Source organism: Phoenix dactylifera, chromosome 1 (assembly GCF_051530095.1).
Source record: "Phoenix dactylifera cultivar Ajwa chromosome 1, Ajwa_hap1_PhDact_Kaust_v1.1, whole genome shotgun sequence".
NCBI classification, from domain to species: domain Eukaryota; kingdom Viridiplantae; phylum Streptophyta; class Magnoliopsida; order Arecales; family Arecaceae; genus Phoenix; species Phoenix dactylifera.
In genome coordinates, this window is record NC_143190.1 from 60,707,517 (window position 1) to 60,725,724 (window position 18,208).

The 18,208-nt window shown below is 52.3% G+C and overlaps 1 protein-coding gene across 9 annotated transcripts in view; it reads right to left on the reverse strand.

The window, feature by feature from the left end:
- The window catches only part of ATIM (timeless family protein), a 31,943-nt gene extending 14,007 nt beyond the window's left edge, over nt 1-17,936 (reverse strand). For 8 of the 9 annotated variants that reach the window (XM_008803832.4, XM_088708443.1, XM_088708441.1 and 5 more), the window contains exons 1-8: nt 17,581-17,936; nt 17,338-17,490; nt 17,019-17,178; nt 16,045-16,360; nt 15,233-15,370; nt 14,913-15,105; nt 14,686-14,816; nt 13,504-13,722 (exon numbers count right to left, since the gene is read on the reverse strand). In XM_008803832.4, the coding sequence (XP_008802054.2) occupies nt 13,504-13,722; nt 14,686-14,816; nt 14,913-15,105; nt 15,233-15,370; nt 16,045-16,360; nt 17,019-17,178; nt 17,338-17,490; nt 17,581-17,683 (1,413 nt within the window). In that variant the 5' untranslated portion in view covers nt 17,684-17,936. Of the gene's footprint in view, nt 1-13,503; nt 13,723-14,685; nt 14,817-14,912; nt 15,106-15,232; nt 15,371-16,044; nt 16,361-17,012; nt 17,179-17,337; nt 17,491-17,580 lie in introns of those variants that run through there. The other variant, XM_088708473.1, reaches the window with a different exon arrangement.
- Nucleotides 17,937-18,208: the final 272 nt, after the last annotated feature.

Sequence of the window (18,208 nt, forward strand, 5' to 3'; positions counted from 1 at the left end):
GTCCCCCCGCAGACTCGCGTCCGGCCGACCCAGCCCCTCCGGAGCCTCGGGAGCAGAATCGACCCGTCGCGGGCGTGATCCATACTATCACTGGGGGCTGCCCCCGGCCCGAGAGGAACGCGGGAGGCTCGACTGAAGCATCAAGGGCAGCCGTCGCAAAGAGGCAGAGGGTCGGTAATGTAATCACTTTTTGTGATGAAGATGTAAAGGGGGTTCAGACCCCCCACGACGACGCCATGGTGATCTCCCTCACTATGGCAAACTATGATACAATTGTTGCACAAAACATCCACCCCCCTCATAGGATTCACTGGAGACGCTGTCTCGGCCGAAGGTGTCGTTGAGCTGCCTGTGACTGCGGGCGTTGCACCCGCAGAGGCCACGGTGCGGCTCGGGTTCTTGGTCGTCCGTGTTCCCTCGGCCTACAACGCTATCCTCGGACGACCCGGACTGAACGCCCTTCGCGCGGTGGTCTCAACGTACCACTTGCTCATGCGGTTCCCCACGGCGGCCGGGATTGGAGAGGTCCGAGGTGACCAACCGACCGCAAGGCAATGTTTCTTAGCAACTCTCAAAGGGAAGAAGCCCGTAGAAGCCTTAAGCGTCGAGTCCCTCGACGCCAGAGACGAGGTGGCCTTGCGGCACGGGGAGCCGGCCGAAGGTGTGATCGAAGTTCCCCTCGAGGAAGGTCGCCCGGACCGGACGGTCCGGGTCGGCACCAATCTCGACCCAGGAGCTCGGGCTCGGTTGGTGGAATTCCTCCGAGCCAACGCCGATGTATTTGCCTGGTCGGCGGCCGATGTACCTGGGATCGACCCGGAGGTCATTTCTCACGCCCTCAACGTCGACCCAACCCACCGACCAGTAAAGCAGAAGAAGAGACACTGTGCCCCGGATCGGATCCGAGTGGTCGACCAGGAGGTAGACAAGCTCTTGGAGGCAGGATTCATAAGGGAGGTCAGCTACCCCGAATGGCTGGCAAATGTCGTACTTGTCCGGAAGGCGAGCGGAAAGTGGAGGATGTGCGTCGACTACACCGACCTGAACAAGGCATGCCCCAAGGATAGCTTTCCGCTTCCGCGGATAGACCAACTGGTCGACGCGACTTCCGGATATCAGCTGCTGTCTTTCATGGACGCCTTCTCCGGCTACAACCAGATAATGATGGCTCCACAGGACGAGGAGAAAACTGCCTTTATAACAGACCGGGGGCTGTACTGTTACAAGGTAATGCCCTTCGGTCTGAAGAATGCTGGCGCCACTTACCAGCGCCTCGTCAACAAAATCTTCAAAGGGCAAATCGGCCGGAACATGGAGGTGTACGTGGACGATATGCTGGTGAAGAGCCGCCATGCAGACCAGCACATCGCGGATCTGGAGGAGACTTTTGCCACCCTGCGGAAGTTTCGCATGAAGCTGAACCCAGCGAAGTACGCCTTTGGCGCTTCGGCCGGGAGGTTCCTCGGTTTCATTGTCAACCAGCAGGGGATCGAAGCCAACCCTGACAAAATCAAGGCTATCCAAGATATGTCCCCTCCGACCAAACTGAAGGAGGTTCAGGAGCTCGCTGGGAGGGTCGCCGCGCTCGGACGATTTGTGGCAAAGTCGGCCGAACGCTGCCAACCTTTCTTCAAGGTGTTGAAACGCCCGAAAGACTTCCTCTGGACGACCGAATGTCAAGCAGCATTCGACCAGCTCAAGGAATACTTGGCGTCTCCTCCCCTGCTGTCCAAGCCGCAAGAAGGGGAGATGCTCTACCTTTATCTGGCGGTCTCCCCAACCGCAGTCAGTGCGGTACTGGTTCGGGAAGAGGCAAAGTTCCAGAAGCCTGTGTACTACATCAGCCGGGTCTTACGGGATGCCGAGACGCGGTATACGAAGGCTGAAAAGATCGCCTTCGCGCTGCTCACCGCGGCCAGGAGGCTTCGCCCCTATTTCCAGGCTCATCCTGTCACCCTCTTGACCGATCAACCACTGCGGCAGATCCTCAGCAATCCTGAGAATGCGGGACGGCTGGTGAAGTGGACAGTAGAACTTGGTGAGTTCGACATCCGCTACCAGCCCCGACCCGCCATCAAGGCCCAGGTGCTCGCGGACTTCCTCGCTGAGTGCACTGTGCAGGAGGCGGAACCTAGGCCGCCGGAAACACCCAGCCTCGACCTCCCAATCTGGACGCTTCACATTGATGGGTCGTCGAACCCCGAAGGTGGAGGGGCCGGGCTGGTCCTTACCAGTCCCGATGGAGTGATAGCCGAGTATGCCTTGAGGTTCGGATTTCCAGTGACCAACAACGAGGCGGAATACGAGGCCCTAGTCACAGGACTCAAACTCACCAAGGAGCTCGGCATCCGGCGGTTGCAGGTCTTCACCGACTCCCAGCTGGTGGTCGGGCAGGTCCGAGGGGAGTTCGAGGCTCGGAGCCCGACCATGCAGAGCTATGTCTGGAAGGTGCAAGCACTCATTCCCGACCTCGGCAGTGTTGACATTCAGCAGGTCCCAAGAAGCGAAAATGCCAGGGCCGACAGGCTGTCCCGCTTGGTGGGCGCAGACGCGCACAACTTATCGAGGGCGATCTACCTGGAGACCCTGGATGCCCCGAGCATCGGCGAGGCCGGAGCGGTGATGGCGATTGATCCGGAGCCATCTTGGATGGACCCGCTCGTCGCCTACCTCGCCGAAGGGATCCTCCCAGAGGACGAAGATCAAGCTCGGCGACTCGTCATGAAGTCCGCCCACTACGTACTCTATGAAGGGAGGCTGTATCGGACCTCGTTCACCGCCCCCCTCTTAAGGTGCCTCCGCCCTTCGGAAGCGGCCTACGCCCTCAGCGAAGTCCACGAAGGCATCTGCGGATCGCACCTGGGGGCTAGGTCCTTGGCGCATAAGATCATGAGGCAAGGCTATTATTGGCCTACCTTGTTGGAGGACTCAAAGGATCATGTACGGAAATGCGACGCCTGCCAGCGCCACGCCAACGTCCAGAGAGTCCCTTCTGTCCCCTTGGCACCAATCACCGCACCCTGGCCCTTCGCCCAGTGGGGAATGGATATCCTCGGACCATTCCCCGTCGCTTCAGCTCAGCGGAAATTTTTGATTGTTGCAATCGACTACTTCACCAAGTGGGTGGAGGCAGAGCCGCTGGCCACTATCACGGAGGTGCAAGTCCGGAAGTTCGTGAAGAAGAACATCATTGTCCGATTTGGGGTACCTCGGGTCCTCATCTCGGATAATGGGCGACAGTTCGACAACAAGCATTTCCGTGACTTCTGCGAGGAGTTCGGGATCGAGCATCGGTTCACATCTGTGTCGCATCCCCAAACCAACGGCGAGGCCGAGGTCACAAATCGGACAATCCTCCAAGGAATCAAAGCGCGAATCGGTCGGACGGGGCAAGCTTGGGTCGAAGAACTCGAGAATGTCCTTTGGGCGTATCGGACCACGCATCGGACCCCTACCGGGGAGACGCCTTTCAGCCTAACCTATGGCACGGAAGTCGTTGTCCCCGTGGAGCTCGGACTCCCCTCACCTCGGGTGGCCGCGCACCGACCCGAGGCCAATTCGGAACAACTCCGAGGGAACCTGGATCTCTTGGAAGAAGCGAGGGAAATGGCGCAGGTTCGGATGGCGATGTATCAGCGGAGGGTGGCCCGATATTACAACTCCAAGGTCCGACCGAAGCTTTTCAGAATCGGAGATCTGGTGCTAAGGCGAGCTAAAGCATCTCGACCTGCGGAAGGTGGGAAGCTAGCGCCAAATTGGGAAGGCCCATATAAGGTTCGCTGGGTAAACCGACCTGGCTCCTACTAGTTGGAGGCCCTAGATGGTCGAGAAATTCTAAGGAGCTGCAATTCCGCTAACCTGCGGATGTATTACCAGTAGAACGACGATGCCAGAAAGACAGTTCAAAAATGTATAACACTTTGCATTTCAATAATTTCTGGTTACAACGGCGTGCTCGTGTGATTACAAGGAATTCCCAGAGGGGAATTAGGGTGTAAAGAAAGTAAAGAAGAGGTGGAGACTCCGAGGAACTGAAGATCTGGGATCCCGAAACCTCCATCTGAAGCGGTTGCAATCCCGTCGGAAGTGGGTGCTTCCAACCGGAGGCGCCATCGGCGTCTCACGAAAGAGACGAAGAGCCAGCGCGGATGAAGAAGAAGTGGACGAAGGAGAAGTCCACACTGCCTCCAACCGGAGGCGCCATCCACGCCCCACGGAGAGGATGAGGAGCCGCCGCCGACGAAGCTCCCGCTGCCTCCAGAGGAACGCCACCTCCAAGGGATATTCCGGTCCTCCCCAGTGTTAGGGGAGAGAAGGAGTACAAGGGGGAAGAGCATATGGAGGCGCGGTCCCGGATCAGGCGTCTGGTGCAGAGCTCAATCGGGAGGCTGAACTTCAAGGAGGGGAGATGTGATCCCGGATGAAACGCCTAGAGCGGAGTTCCGCCGGGGAGACCCTCCTTGCTGATCCCAGATGAAACGGCTAGTTGGCTGAAGTCGCGAGGGGCGCGCCTCCCGTTCCTTCGGCAGGAGTCTCTCAGCCATGCGCCAGAGAGAAGGTCCACGATCCATGGCAACTTGAACAGCTCCGGCTTGGCAAACTCCATCGCACCTGCACCTGTATTTATAGCCAAACTGCAGCCCCCCGGTCGTTCCGATGCGGGTGGCTCCCATAAATGCGGACGCATTGAATCCGGAGCCGTTCTGGCTCTCGAGGCGTATCTTCCCGCGATTTCCTAAGCGTCATTCTCCTTAATTGCATTCTTTGTGCAAGACACTCCAGGTGGCACGTACCCCTGGGTCCACATATCTCCGCTCGCGCCCAGGCCGCATCCGCCTCGAAGAACGCGCGCATCGCGGCCGCTTAACTGACACTCCTCGCAAGCAGCAACTGGCGATCCGATTTCCCAGGTAACGCATCAATTAGCGTTTAATGCCCTTCTGGTGTTCCCCAGGCAACGCTTGGAGAAGAGGAGAAACACGATCGCAGCTGGCCACGGAGAAACCCCGTCGGGCTGCAAGCGACAGGCGCATGGCCAACGAGCGGAATTTCCCGAGGCACGGCCCTCGGATGCCAGGCTAACCCGATGATCATCCCGGGAGCAGACTAGCCTGAAGCCCCGACCGGTCGCCTTGGCTTGCGCCAGCCTTGGCCGACCAACGAGCGGAATCTCCCGAGGCTCGGCCCTCGGATGCCAGGCTAACCCGATGATCATCCCGGGAGCAGACTAGCCTGAAGCCCCGACCGGTCGCCTTGGCTTGCGCCAGCCTTGGCCGACCAACGAGCGGAATCTCCCGAGGCCCGGCCCTCGGATGCCAGGCTAACCCGATGATCATCCCGGGAGCAGACTAGCCTGAAGCCCCGACCGGTCGCCTTGGCTTGCGCCAGCCTTGGCCGACCAACGAGCGGAATCTCCCGAGGCTCGGCCCTCGGATGCCAGGCTAACCCGATGATCATCCCGGGAGCAGACTAGCCTGAAGCCCCGACCGGTCGCCTTGGCTTGCGCCAGCCTTGGCCGACCAACGAGCAAAATCTCCCGAGGCCCGGCCCTCGGATGCCAGGCTAACCCGATGATCATCCCGGGAGCAGACTAGCCTGAAGCCCCGACCGGTCGCCTTGGCTTGCGCCAGCCTTGGCCGACCAACGAGCGGAATCTCCCGAGGCTCGGCCTTCGGATGCCAGGCTAACCCGATGATCATCCCGGGAGCAGACTAGCCTGAAGCCCCGACCGGTCGCCTTGGCTTGCGCCAGCCTTGGCCGACCAACGAGCGGAATCTCCCGAGGCCCGGCCCTCGGATGCCAGGCTAACCCGATGATCATCCCGGGAGCAGACTAGCCTGAAGCCCCGACCGGTCGCCTTGGCTTGCGCCAGCCTTGGCCGACTAACGAGCGGAATCTCCCGAGGCTCGGCCCTCGGATGCCAGGCTAACCCGATGATCATCCCGGGAGCAGACTAGCCTGAAGCCCCGACCGGTCGCCTTGGCTTGCGCCAGCCTTGGCCGACCAACGAGCGGAATCTCCCGAGGTCCGGCCCTCGGATGCCAGGCTAACCCGATGATCATCCCGGGAGCAGACTAGCCTGAAACCCCGACCGGTCGCCTTGGCTTGCGCCAGCCTTGGCCGACCAACGAGCGGAATCTCCCGAGGCCCGGCCCTCGGATGCCAGGCTAACCCGATGATCATCCCGGGAGCAGACTAGCCTGAAGCCCCGACCGATCGCCTTGGCTTGCGCCAGCCTTGGCCGATCAACGAGCGGAATCTCCCGAGGCCCGGCCCTCGGATGCCAGGCTAACCCGATGATCATCCCGGGAGCAGACTAGCCTGAAGCCCCGACCGGTCGCCTTGGCTTGCGCCAGCCTTGGCCGACCAACGAGCGGAATCTCCCGAGGCCCGGCCCTCGGATGCCAGGCTAACCCGATGATCATTCCGGGAGCAGACTAGCCTGAAGCCCCGACCGGTCGCCTTGGCTTGCGCCAGCCTTGGCCGACCAACGAGCGGAATCTCCCGAGGCTCGACCCTCGGATGCCAGGCTAACCCGATGACCATCCCGGGACCAGACTAGCCTGAAGCCCCGACCGGTCGCCTCGGCTTGCGCCAGCCTTGGCCGACCAACGAGCGGAATTTCCTGAGGCCTAACCCTCGGATGCCTGGCATAGCGCCGGAAGAATTTCCTGAGGCCTAACCCTCGGATGCCTGGCTTAGCGCCGGAAGAATTTTCTGAGGCCTAACCCTCGGATGCCTGGCTTAGTGCCGGAAGAATTTTCTGAGGCCTAACCCTCGGATGCCTGGCTTAGCGCCGGAAGAATTTCCTGAGGCCTAACCCTCGGATGCCTGGCTTAGTGCCGGAAGAATTTTCTGAGGCCTAACCCTCGGATGCCTGGTTTAGTGCCGGAAGAATTTCCTGAGGCCTAACCCTCGGATGCCTGGCTTAGTGCCGGAAGAATTTCCTGAGGCCTAACCCTCGGATGCCTGGCTTAGCGCCGGAAGAATTTCCTGAGGCCTAACCCTCGGATGCCTGGCTTAGTGCCGGAAGAATTTCCTGAGGCCTAACCCTCGGATGCCTGGCTTAGTGCCGGAAGAATTTCCTGAGGCCTAACCCTCGGATGCCTGGCTTAGCGCCGGAAGAATTTCCTGAGGCCTAACCCTCGGATGCCTGGCCTAGTGCCGGAAGAATTTCCTGAGGCCTAACCCTCGGATGCCTGGCTTAGTGCCGGAAGAATTTCCTGAGGCCTAACCCTCGGATGCTTGGCTTAGCGCCGGAAGAATTTCCTGAGGCCTAACCCTCGGACGCCTGGCTTAGTGCCGGAAGAATTTCCTGAGGCCTAACCCTCGGATGCCTGGCTTAGTGCTGGAAGAATTTCCTGAGGCCTAACCCTCGGATGCCTGGCTTAGCGCCGGAAGAATTTCCTGAGGCCTAACCCTCGGATGCCTGGCTTAGTGCCGGAAGAATTTCCTGAGGCCTAACCCTCGGATGCCTGGCTTAGCGCCGGAAGAATTTCCCGAGGCCTAACCCTCGGATGCCTGGCTTAGCGCCGGAAGAATTTCCTGAGGCCTAACCCTCGGATGCCTGGCTTAGTGCCGGAAGAATTTTCTGAGGCCTAACCCTCGGATGCCTGGCTTAGTGCCGGAAGAATTTCCTGAGGCCTAACCCTCGGATGCCTGGCTTAGTGCCGGAAGAATTTCCTGAGGCCTAACCCTCGGATGCCTGGCTTAGCGCCGGAAGAATTTCCTGAGGCCTAACCCTCGGATGCCTGGCTTAGTGCCGGAAGAATTTCCTGAGGCCTAACCCTCGGATGCCTGGCTTAGTGCCGAAAGAATTTCCTGAGGCCTAACCCTCGGATGCCTGGCTTAGCGCCGGAAGAATTTCCTGAGGCCTAACCCTCGGATGAGGCCTAACCCTCGGATGCCTGGCTTAGTGCCGGAAGAATTTCCTGAGGCCTAACCCTCGGATGCCTGGCTTAGTGCCGGAAGAATTTCCTGAGGCCTAACCCTCGGATGCCTAGCTTAGCGCCGGAAGAATTTCCTGAGGCCTAACCCTCGGATGCCTGGCTTAGGGCCGGAAGAATTTCCTGAGGCCTAACCCTCGGATGCCTGGCCTAGTGCCGGAAGAATTTCCTGAGGCCTAACCCTCGGATGCCTGGCTTAGTGCCGGAAGAATTTTCTGAGGCCTAACCCTCGGATGCTTGGCTTAGCGCCGGAAGAATTTCCTGAGGCCTAACCCTCGGACGCCTGGCTTAGTGCCGGAAGAATTTCCTGAGGCCTAACCCTCGGATGCCTGGCTTAGGGCCGGAAGAACTTCGAGAGTCAGGAGTCGGCAAGACGCTGCCAAGAGTTAAAAAGAAAAAAAAAGAGGAGGACGAAAGCGAGATGAAGAAACATTCGACTTGTATTAATTTTCATTGTTTCAGGGCCAAGGCCCATACAATTTGGCAAAACGCCGACATACAAAAAAAAGAGGACAACGAAAGGTACAAGAGGTCAGCTTGGAGGAACCCCCGGGTCGGGAGCGTCGGGCTCGTCCGCAGGGGGTAGGGAGGCGGTAGGAGAATCAGCAGGCGATGGCGCCGGAGAGGAGTCGAGAAGGGAAATCCCACTCAGGTCAACTTCGGGGTACTTAGCCGACACCCTTGCCAGGCCCTCCTCGAAGCCTAAGATGAAGGATTCGGACCCCGCGTCCGACGCGTCACGGACGAACTCGTCAGACTGACGATAGGCCCGTACCGCCTCCGACATATCACGGGTGAACTCGGCGGACTGACGATAAGCCTGTACCGCCTGGCGCCCGATCTCCGCTCTCTTCTCGGCCAGCGCCGCCTCTGCTCGCTCCGTAATCTGAGCCTTAGCCTCCAAGACCTTCGCCACAATCCGGTCTTCAGCCTCGGAGGAGACCCTCAGCAGATTAGCCTGAGCCTCCTTATGCTTCGCCTCGGCAGCAGTGCGAGCGGCCTCAGCTTCCTCCAGGCGCGAACGGAGCTCTTGGTCATTCGCGCGGGACCTCTCCAAGGCTGACTCCAATTCGCCCAGTTTGGCTTCAAGAGACCGGGTTCGGTTGCGGGCGCTGTCGGCAGACCGCTGAGCCTTCTCCCACCTCTCTCGATAGTCCGCGACCTTCCGGGACTGCTTTTCAGCTCGTTCCTCCGCCTTCTTAACCCTGCTTTCGAGGCCCGAGGCGACTTTGAGTTCCTCCCGAGCTTCCAACAGTTGCTTCTCGAGGGCGGCGAAGCCGAGTGCCCGCTCTTCGGCCTCCCGGAGCCTCGCCTCGAGGTCCCCGGTCGTCCTGCCCGCCACAGCCTGGCCTCCCTCTTCCACTGCTTTCAGTCGGTCCTCGGCCTTCGCCAGAAGCCCCGCCTGTTCCTTGTAGCACTCCTCTAGACGGATCATGTACTGGGCGAGCTAAGAGATAGGAAAAGTGAGGGCGTCAGGCGGAGAACAACAGAGCTAATAAATGGTGAAAAGCGGCCAGAAGAACACTCACCGACATGAGACAGACACAGCTGGCAGCCCCGACGTCAGAGACCCCCAACTCCCGGACCCGCCGACGGTCCTTCTCCAGCAGCACTGTTTCGATGAGGTTTCGGGCGCCATCGGTAGTGAAGGCCGACCCCGATTTCTCCCCGGAGCCGGATGGTGGTTCTGCAGCCTTACCCTTATCCATCGCCTGGGGAAGAGTCCTGCTGACTGTGCTCGGGGCGGGGGTCACTCCAGGAATTGATAGGGCCCCGCTCGGCCGAGGCCTCGGCGCGTCCCTCCTCGAATCATCAGGAGCCGGCTGAGTCGAAGGCCGGGCCGGGGACCGATCACGTCCGACCCGTCCGTCTCGAGCGGGCTCGGATGATACCTCCGGAATAGCGGCAGTCTCACCACCGGAGGGCTGATACAGCGTCAGCTGCCGGTCCGTGCCCACGGCGTCTCCCTGATCGGTGGGCCCGGACTCGTCGGTCGGCGTCGGAGGCACCTCCTTGCGGGACTTCTTCGCCAGCGGGGCCCCGCTCGGAGGAGCTCGTTTCCTCCTCCGGACCGCTTCCAGTAGGGACGACCTACCAACAGCCGGTCCCTTGTCCGACCGCATGACGTCGTCAATCTCTGCAACAAGAACGAGATGGTCGAGGGCTGAGAAACCGAAGGAAAGAACGAGACGAAAGAGGAGAAAAGAGTCAAAAAAGAAATGGTGGCGGGCTCACGGTCGGTGGGGACCGAGCTCAGACCGACATTCACCAAGGTATCCTCGGAAATAAGGCGGGCCACCGGGGGGAGCTGGCCCTCGGCAACCAACCCCTTCAAGGCGGCCAAGCCATCGGATTCCTCCCTCGACAGTCTCGATAGGCCGATCGGGGACTTCATCGGCGTCTCCCAGGTCGCCCTGATTTTCCAAGAGGGATCTACATCGATGAAGAAGAAACGCTCCTTCCAGCCGTGAATGGAGGAAGGAGCCTCTTTGACGAGGCCGCACCCTCGCCGCGCCGCAAAGCACCACCACCCTTTGTCCTGGGGGTGGCCACTCAGGCTGTAGAACTCCCAAAAAACATTCAGAGTGGCGGGAATCTCGTGCATGCGGCAGAGAACCTGGAAGACCGTCAGGGCACGCCACGAGTTCGGCACCAGTTGCGTCGGCGCAACTCTTAAACCCCGGAGTACCTGCACGACTAAGTCCGAAGGGGGAAAGCGGAACCCGGCCTGGAGAATGCCCTCATTGATGGCGATCTTCCCTGGAGGAGGATGGGACATCCTCTCCTCAGGCCCCGGGAGCGTAACGTTGCAGGCCTCGGGAAGGTGGTACCGAGCCACGAGTTTGTCTAAGTCTTCGGCGACCAGCTCCGACTTAATGTGGTCCGCTCTCACTTCGCCCATTCCTAATGGCCAATAAACCTACGGTCAGGACGGGGACAAGAAGGGGGGAAAGACCGGGACGACTGGGGTACACTAGTACAAAAGGAGAAAGTATGGAGAGCCCTAAGTAGAAGAATGGGGTAACTCACCGGAAGAGAAGGAAGAACGGCTCCGAGAGCGTCAAAGGAGAAGCAAGCGAACAGCCCGACGGCAACAACGGCAGCGCAAAGGGGAAACTCGAAAATGTCTGTAAAGAGGAAGACGGACGGGGGAGGGCCCCCGGTTAAATAGGCGGAAAGGCGGGTGATGCCTCGATGACGCCAGAGGACGCCTGGCCGCCGAAGGGTCGCTCGCGCCCCAAAGGCGAATCGACACCATTAAGGAAGGATGTCCGCCGAAATCCTCAGACTGCCAGGTCAGCAACAACCGCCATACGCCATAAAGAAGGCGGAGAGCTCGAAGCGCACGCGCCTCTCCGAGGGATGGCGGCAACCTCGAAGCATCACTCCCTTCACCCGTTCCCCTTCTGGTTCCAGGCTCGGAAGTGGGGGGCTACTGTTACGGGGGAACTAAGCCGCCATGCTCCACGTGACCGGCACGCGCGCCCATGAAGACTACGGCTGTCCTTTGATCCAGCAATCCGACCCCGGGTCGGACATCTTCGGCTCCACAGCCCGACCTCGAGTCGGCTGCCCTTCGATCCAGCAGTCCGGCCCCGAGTCGGACATCTTCGGCTTCGCAGCCCGACCCCGAGTCGGCTGCCCCTTAATCTAGCAATCCGACCCCAAGTCGGATATCCTCAGCACCGCAGCCCGACCCCGAGTCGGCTGCCCCCTGATCCAGCACTCCGACCCCGAGTCGGAGATCTCTTGATAACGACAGGCTGCTTCCCAGAGGCACGCCGAGGCCTCCTGCTCCACTACTCCCTGCAACGGCTGTATCCGATGCTGTTCCACGATCTCCTGTATCAGCCGTACAAAGCGAAACTCCACTACGCCCTGTCATGGCCGTACCCAGCGCTGCTCCACGACGCCCTGTAACGGCCATGTCAGTGGCCACTCCATCGCGCCCCACGATGACAAACCCCCCTGAGAGACCCCCCAGCCAGGTATATATGCGGCTGGGGGGAGAAGGGGGGGTAAGCAATATCTTCCAGAGCACTCTCTTGCTTGCTATTATCATCTCTCCTCCTCCTCCAATCTCCTCTGACTTGATCGTCGGAGGGCCCCCACTACCCCAGTGGTGGTGCGAGGCTTGCTTGCAGGTTTTCCGGTGGAAGGTGGAGCACAATCAACATCGACCAAGGCAGCTCAGACGGAATCCCGTTCACACCGCTGTGCCAATCGTTCTCGGTTTGGACCACCAGCAACATAATCTTAGTTATAAATTTTTCTTTTCATCATTTGCTTCCTCCCGCTGTCCTCTTAGCATCCTTGTATAACTGACATATCTACTGGTTTGCTGCATCTGTTTCTTGTGCTCCTTTTCACTTAGACAAATAAAGAAAAACCCTAAAATTATAATACATATATAACAATGCTGAGAGCCTTGATACACTACATCAAGAATCTTTAAGGTGGGTCTTCAAATTTGATGTGCCAAATGTGAAGTTCGGAGCCCAAATATTCCCTCATTATATCCTTCCCCTCTAACCATTAGATATTCCAATTGGATTCCTATCTTATAAGTTACAGAAAAACTATTTTATTACTATTTTAGAAATCCTAAGTTGTCTTGTCTTGTAATTGCACCATCATAATTGGAATCATCTCATGACACTGTGCTTAAGTATTCCAGTATATACCCATTGTGCATTAGTAGATCAATCAATGAGATCAAATCCTCACTATATATTGGTACTCAAACCCAAAACACCAAAGTATATTCAGTGGCTTGGCATGATGCAAAGGACTGTCCTAGTATTGAGCTAACAGATTCATGTCTAATGCTTTTGTCAATTGTGAGGCAAGACCCACAGCTAGATTCATTTTTATTTTATTTTATTTTATTTTAAAAAGGGGCATCAACAAACTTTGTGGATATATAAAATCACCTATTATGCATCGGGCAATATTTTCTAATGACATGAAACTAGACTGCAAGGCATACTACACAAACCTCACAAAATTTCAGCAATTGCAGCCTAAAATATGCATATCCTGATAATTGAAGGGTCACTTTCAAGTATAAAAAGCCTTGAATTGATACTTCATATGAGACATACTGGTTGCTTATTTTCTCATTATGTTGAATATTAACATTATACTTCAAATTCAAATATTTTTGGAGATTTCTGTTATGCTAATCTTTCTTACCGAGTTGTTTGGTTATTTTTATTACACATGGATAATCACATAATTAATTCAAGCAAATCATTCCAAGAAATCAGTTGCATTCTTAAACTCATTTTGGAACTTAAAAATATAGTTCCTCTTTTCAAAAAAAAACAATAAACGTCTGAGCATTAGGTCCAGTCCACAGGTTGTCTTTATAAAAATGTATCTCAAACATGAAATGCACAATTATGTGCTTCCATGCATCTTCAATATGAACATATGTACAATTATGCGCAGGTAGGAGGGCATTGAAATTAAACTCACTTCATGAAGTTGATAAATCTAAACAAGTACACTATAATGTCAATTTAAGCAGTAGCAGCATAGTATGCGTACTCACCATGCTTTTCATCAGAGATCCTGCAGCTGATAGAGATTTGTGGTTATTAGTTTCTTTCAATCCCTCAAAAGCCTCACGCCACTTGGATATGACTAAAAGGAACATGGCTTCATTAATGGTTGCTGCAATAGGTCCACATAAATTCCCATGGAATGATAGGTTTTCTACATTCTCGTGGTCAGGCAAAGCCTCAGATGTAGGTCCCTCTATGCCAGGTTTCTGAAGAAATAATTTGAATACATATTGAACGCTGCTAATTGACAGGAGACAGAAGAAAGAATAAAGTATATTTAACTAGACGCGTGACTAAATACATATGATAAGAAATATTATAATCTATGTATGCATCTGCATACATACATATTTCAATCTATATGTGTGTGTGTTTATGCGCATGCATGTATATATATGTGATTATTATGCAGGTATGCATGTATATACATGCATAAAAAAAGAAAATAAAAGTTCCATATACATATTAACATGAGCATGGCTGCATTGTCATAGACTAAATTACCAACTTTCTCAATGGCTCCTCTATTCATAAGAATAAAACTTTAAAAGCACAATGAAAAAGAAAAGCTCATTAACATCACCAATGTTTCAAATGCACGGACAACTGAACTACACATGGTTCATTGCAACAAATCTACACAAGTCAAAAGATTGATGTCCAATCATAAGGAACAAAATGTGAGTTTCCAGATATCAGAAGTTCTACTTCCAAAAGCTCTTCTACTAACAACAATCCCAAATAGAACCTTAGTCAGCTAAATCATGACTAAAACAAAGAGACCGGCGAAACATAGGGAAACAGTAAACCCCTTGTTACTAAACCTTACATCTCTAAAACATGAAAAAGATTATTCTATATTTACTTGCTCCTTTTCCTCCTCTAATGTGGTTTGCATTTGGATCATCATGTAAAAAAATCTCCCCCAAAATGCAGAGCCTTTTAAATGTAGAAATTCCTTGATAGCAAGCATTCATTGAGATACCAACAGAGACAAAAGATGTTGCTGTTTTTCTAGAGTATCATGTTACAAGAAACTCTAACTTAACAATTCTACAAGGAGCATTAAGCACATGCAGTCATCGCCTAATTATGCTTGAAACTAATCAGTAGGACCAAAGTACATAAAGATATGATTCAAAGTTTCAAACCCTCGGTTCTATTCCCACCTTTGAACTTGAGGCCTTCCGATATTGAAAAGCTAAAACAAAACGAGCAAGCTGGAAAAATGTAATGACATCAGTGTTCTGAATGGATTGATGCTCCTTATTGATATCTTCACGAAGGGACTGCATCAAAACTGTTGAGCAGTAGGTCAGCATGAGAATACATAAAAGAGAAATATGGCAAGCAATTGAAACCAAGATGTCAAAAATATTCATTTCAGCAAACCTACCATTGTAGCCTCCTGATAGAAACTGATTCAAGAAGTTGTGTAACAACTCCAAAGTACTCTCCTTTGGCAAAGACAAGCTCCCATGATCCCATGCAGTTCTTTTTAATGGACCTCGTTGAACCTTACGAACATTTAGCAAGCCATTTCCAGAGGCAGAAGATGGATTGCCTTTAAATAATGTTTTAGAGCCATCCTAACAGCAATTAAAGAAAAGCAGCAGTAACATTAATAATAATAATGATAACAAAGACAAAATCAGTTGCCTGGCTAGAATGCAAATAATCTCCTCATGCCATCTGGCAGTTGGCCAAAATTCATACCATGGTAAGGCAGGTAAATGTTCCACTAAATTGTGAATGACGTTCAAAGTTCCTTAGCCTCATGTTCCTTCTTTTTATCCCTTCCTCCTCCATAATTGACCTGAGAGAATCTACAGAAGTTGTGATATCTCCAGTAACCTGCACACAAATGCCACTTTTACATGGAATTCCTAGTTGCAAGCGAAACAAGGCACCAGTTACAAACCATATATTGGAAGGTTAATAATTATCAAGCTTAAGCAGTGATGCTGTTCGGAAGTCAAAACTGTACAATAATGAAACATGAGATATAAGATAAATTCAAAATATTTACTAAAGCGATACTGTCAACAGCCAAACCTCTCCATCAACCAGTAAATGGCTATTCATACAAAATGATGCCAGGACTGGAATGAGAGACTCTCAGAAAAAACAGGAGATTGAGATCGTACCAATATGTGAGACATATAATAAACAGAATATTAGTTAATTATCAAAATCACATATAGAATTAGAGATACTAACTTATATTGTTCACATATATTATATAGACTGCTCGCACATTCATCCCTAACTAGCATCAAGAATAGGACTAGAGGGATATTGACTCTCCACCAAAAAAATGACAATGCACTGACATTAAACAAAATCTGCAATATTTTTTTGGGAGTTATTCTTCTATTACAAGTATAAATCAACTTGCAAAATTTGCTCTATTTCATACTACATTATCATTTTTGTAAAAAAATTGCATCAATAATATGCAAATTCAAAAGAGAAGTACTAGAAGAACAGGGATAGCCACAGACAGAAGGAAAAAGATGGGAACAGACCTTGGAACCCTGTCTTGAAGCTCCAGCAATCAACTCTGGGTCCCGACCCAGAACAATATAGTGGAAAATCTCCAGTAAAAGCAAATTGTCTTGCTGAAGATAAGCAGAAGAATCAACATGCTGGGTGAGTACTAAGATCAAGTCCATAACATTCTCCTGAAACATGAGCTCCAGAAATCTATCTGTCAGACACATAAACTGAGTAGCGGATCCAGATGTCTTCTGCTGCAATGTAATTTCTTGGATGGCTAGGAGGTTTCGAAAAAGGGTAAGCACAAGCTGAACCAGCTTCCAGTCGTCCTCTGTAAATGCATTGCTGGTTGACATCCAATGTTGAAACAGGAAATATAAGATTGGAATTGTAAGAGTTAGTTATCCATTATATGTGAGTGAAAATAAAAAGAACAGTACGACAAAAACTATGAAACAAATAAAGGGTCTGAATTTTAAAGACTCAAAAGTGTGTTTAAATGCATGTATACTACTGACTGCACATGATGTATAGTGTCTGTTTGTTTATTAAACTAGTAAAGAACGTACGTAGACACATAATGCTGCCAGCTACTGGTCCCAGAATCAGACAACAGTGAATATAAGCTTAGCCAACAAAGGTATCAATTGGTGTTCATGAAGGTTCATCATAATTAGTCTTCTAGCTTTAATGTCAATAAGAGATTAATTTCCAATCCTATAGCAGAGAAAATCATGTAGGCTACATATTAATTAACTAATAGCATGTCTTTCTTTTTCTTGCTTTCAATTGGTCCCAAAATTGATGGATATCTATAAACATATTTTATGTTTTTTGAACACATAATTCTTAAATGCACAAGAAAACATCATAGATGATATCTCAGTCTGATTATTCATAGGTCTAACATCTTTAGAAAATTGTTCGATGAAATTAGACCAAAGGAAAAAGAATCAAATATCATGCAAACAAGAAACAAAAGCATGCAGACTTATACCCCTACCATTCCAGATGTTCCAACGGGTCTTCAAGAAGAGAGACTATGACCGCAACCGTGACATTACGTGTCATTGCAGCCTTTAAATCCCACAGATACTCTATCTGCTGTGCAATATCATCGGATGCAGGATCTATAGGCATTGTAAGGAACACCAAAATTTTCACTGCTCATTCAAGAAAGAATAAAACTGATTACCAAAACTAAATGTGGCAATAGTCTTTCTTGAACAAAGAAAAGACAAAAAAAGAAAGCTGATAAAAAGAAGTAGTTGACAAGATTCAATCTTTTTTTCAATGAAAAAGAAAAGGAAGAGAAAAATCACCGGCACCGATCACCAAATGCCAATCGCTCTGATAATGTTCAATGATCGGGATCAAATCACGGGACACCGTGTTCCACTTGCAAATCTGTTTGAATACATCTCTCCGCTGCGGATCATCTCGTCGGAGAAATCTCTGCAGATCCTTTAAATTATCTAAGAAGATCACCAAGAAAGGAAAATATTAGAACAAGAAAATAGGAAGAGCATCAATCAAGATTAAGTCTTCAAGATTCGGAACCCCACCTAAACAATACTCGCTCTTAGAATAGCCCGTCACAATCCCGTTCTCGTCCTCTTCGGCAAATCCGAGGCCCGCGCAGATGATCGAAAGCCCTTCTGTGTCCATCCCTTCTTCTTGATTGATTGGCCCAACCTAGGATTTCTTGGAACGATCGTCGAATTAGGGTTCCAAGATTTGCAAAATTAGGGTTGAGGGAATGAAACGAATGGAGCGAGCGAGAGGACGATCAAGAGCAAAGAGGGGAAAATCGAAGACCGATACAGCAGTCGGGGAATTCTTATAGGGAGGGACAGGGAGGGAGGGAGAAAGAAGGAGAGGATATTCCCGCCGAAAGAGATTTTGGTCATTTTCCCGCGCCTTCCGCTGTGAGGTAAGTCGGTTCCAAAATAGCGAACTCCAATCTGCTGCCGCGGCGGCACGGGGGAAATCATCGCAACCGTCGACGGTTTCCCGCATCGAAATTTTTTTATGAGGTCAATCGTACGTGCGATTTTGACATACAGGCGCTATTTCGGAAGAAGCGGGATATGGTCACCGTCACTCACCGTATGAGAACTGCGACCACCGACCCACAAGTGGCAAAGAACGATTAACGCTATCGAGCCGAAATATGACGCGCATGTTCCGCTC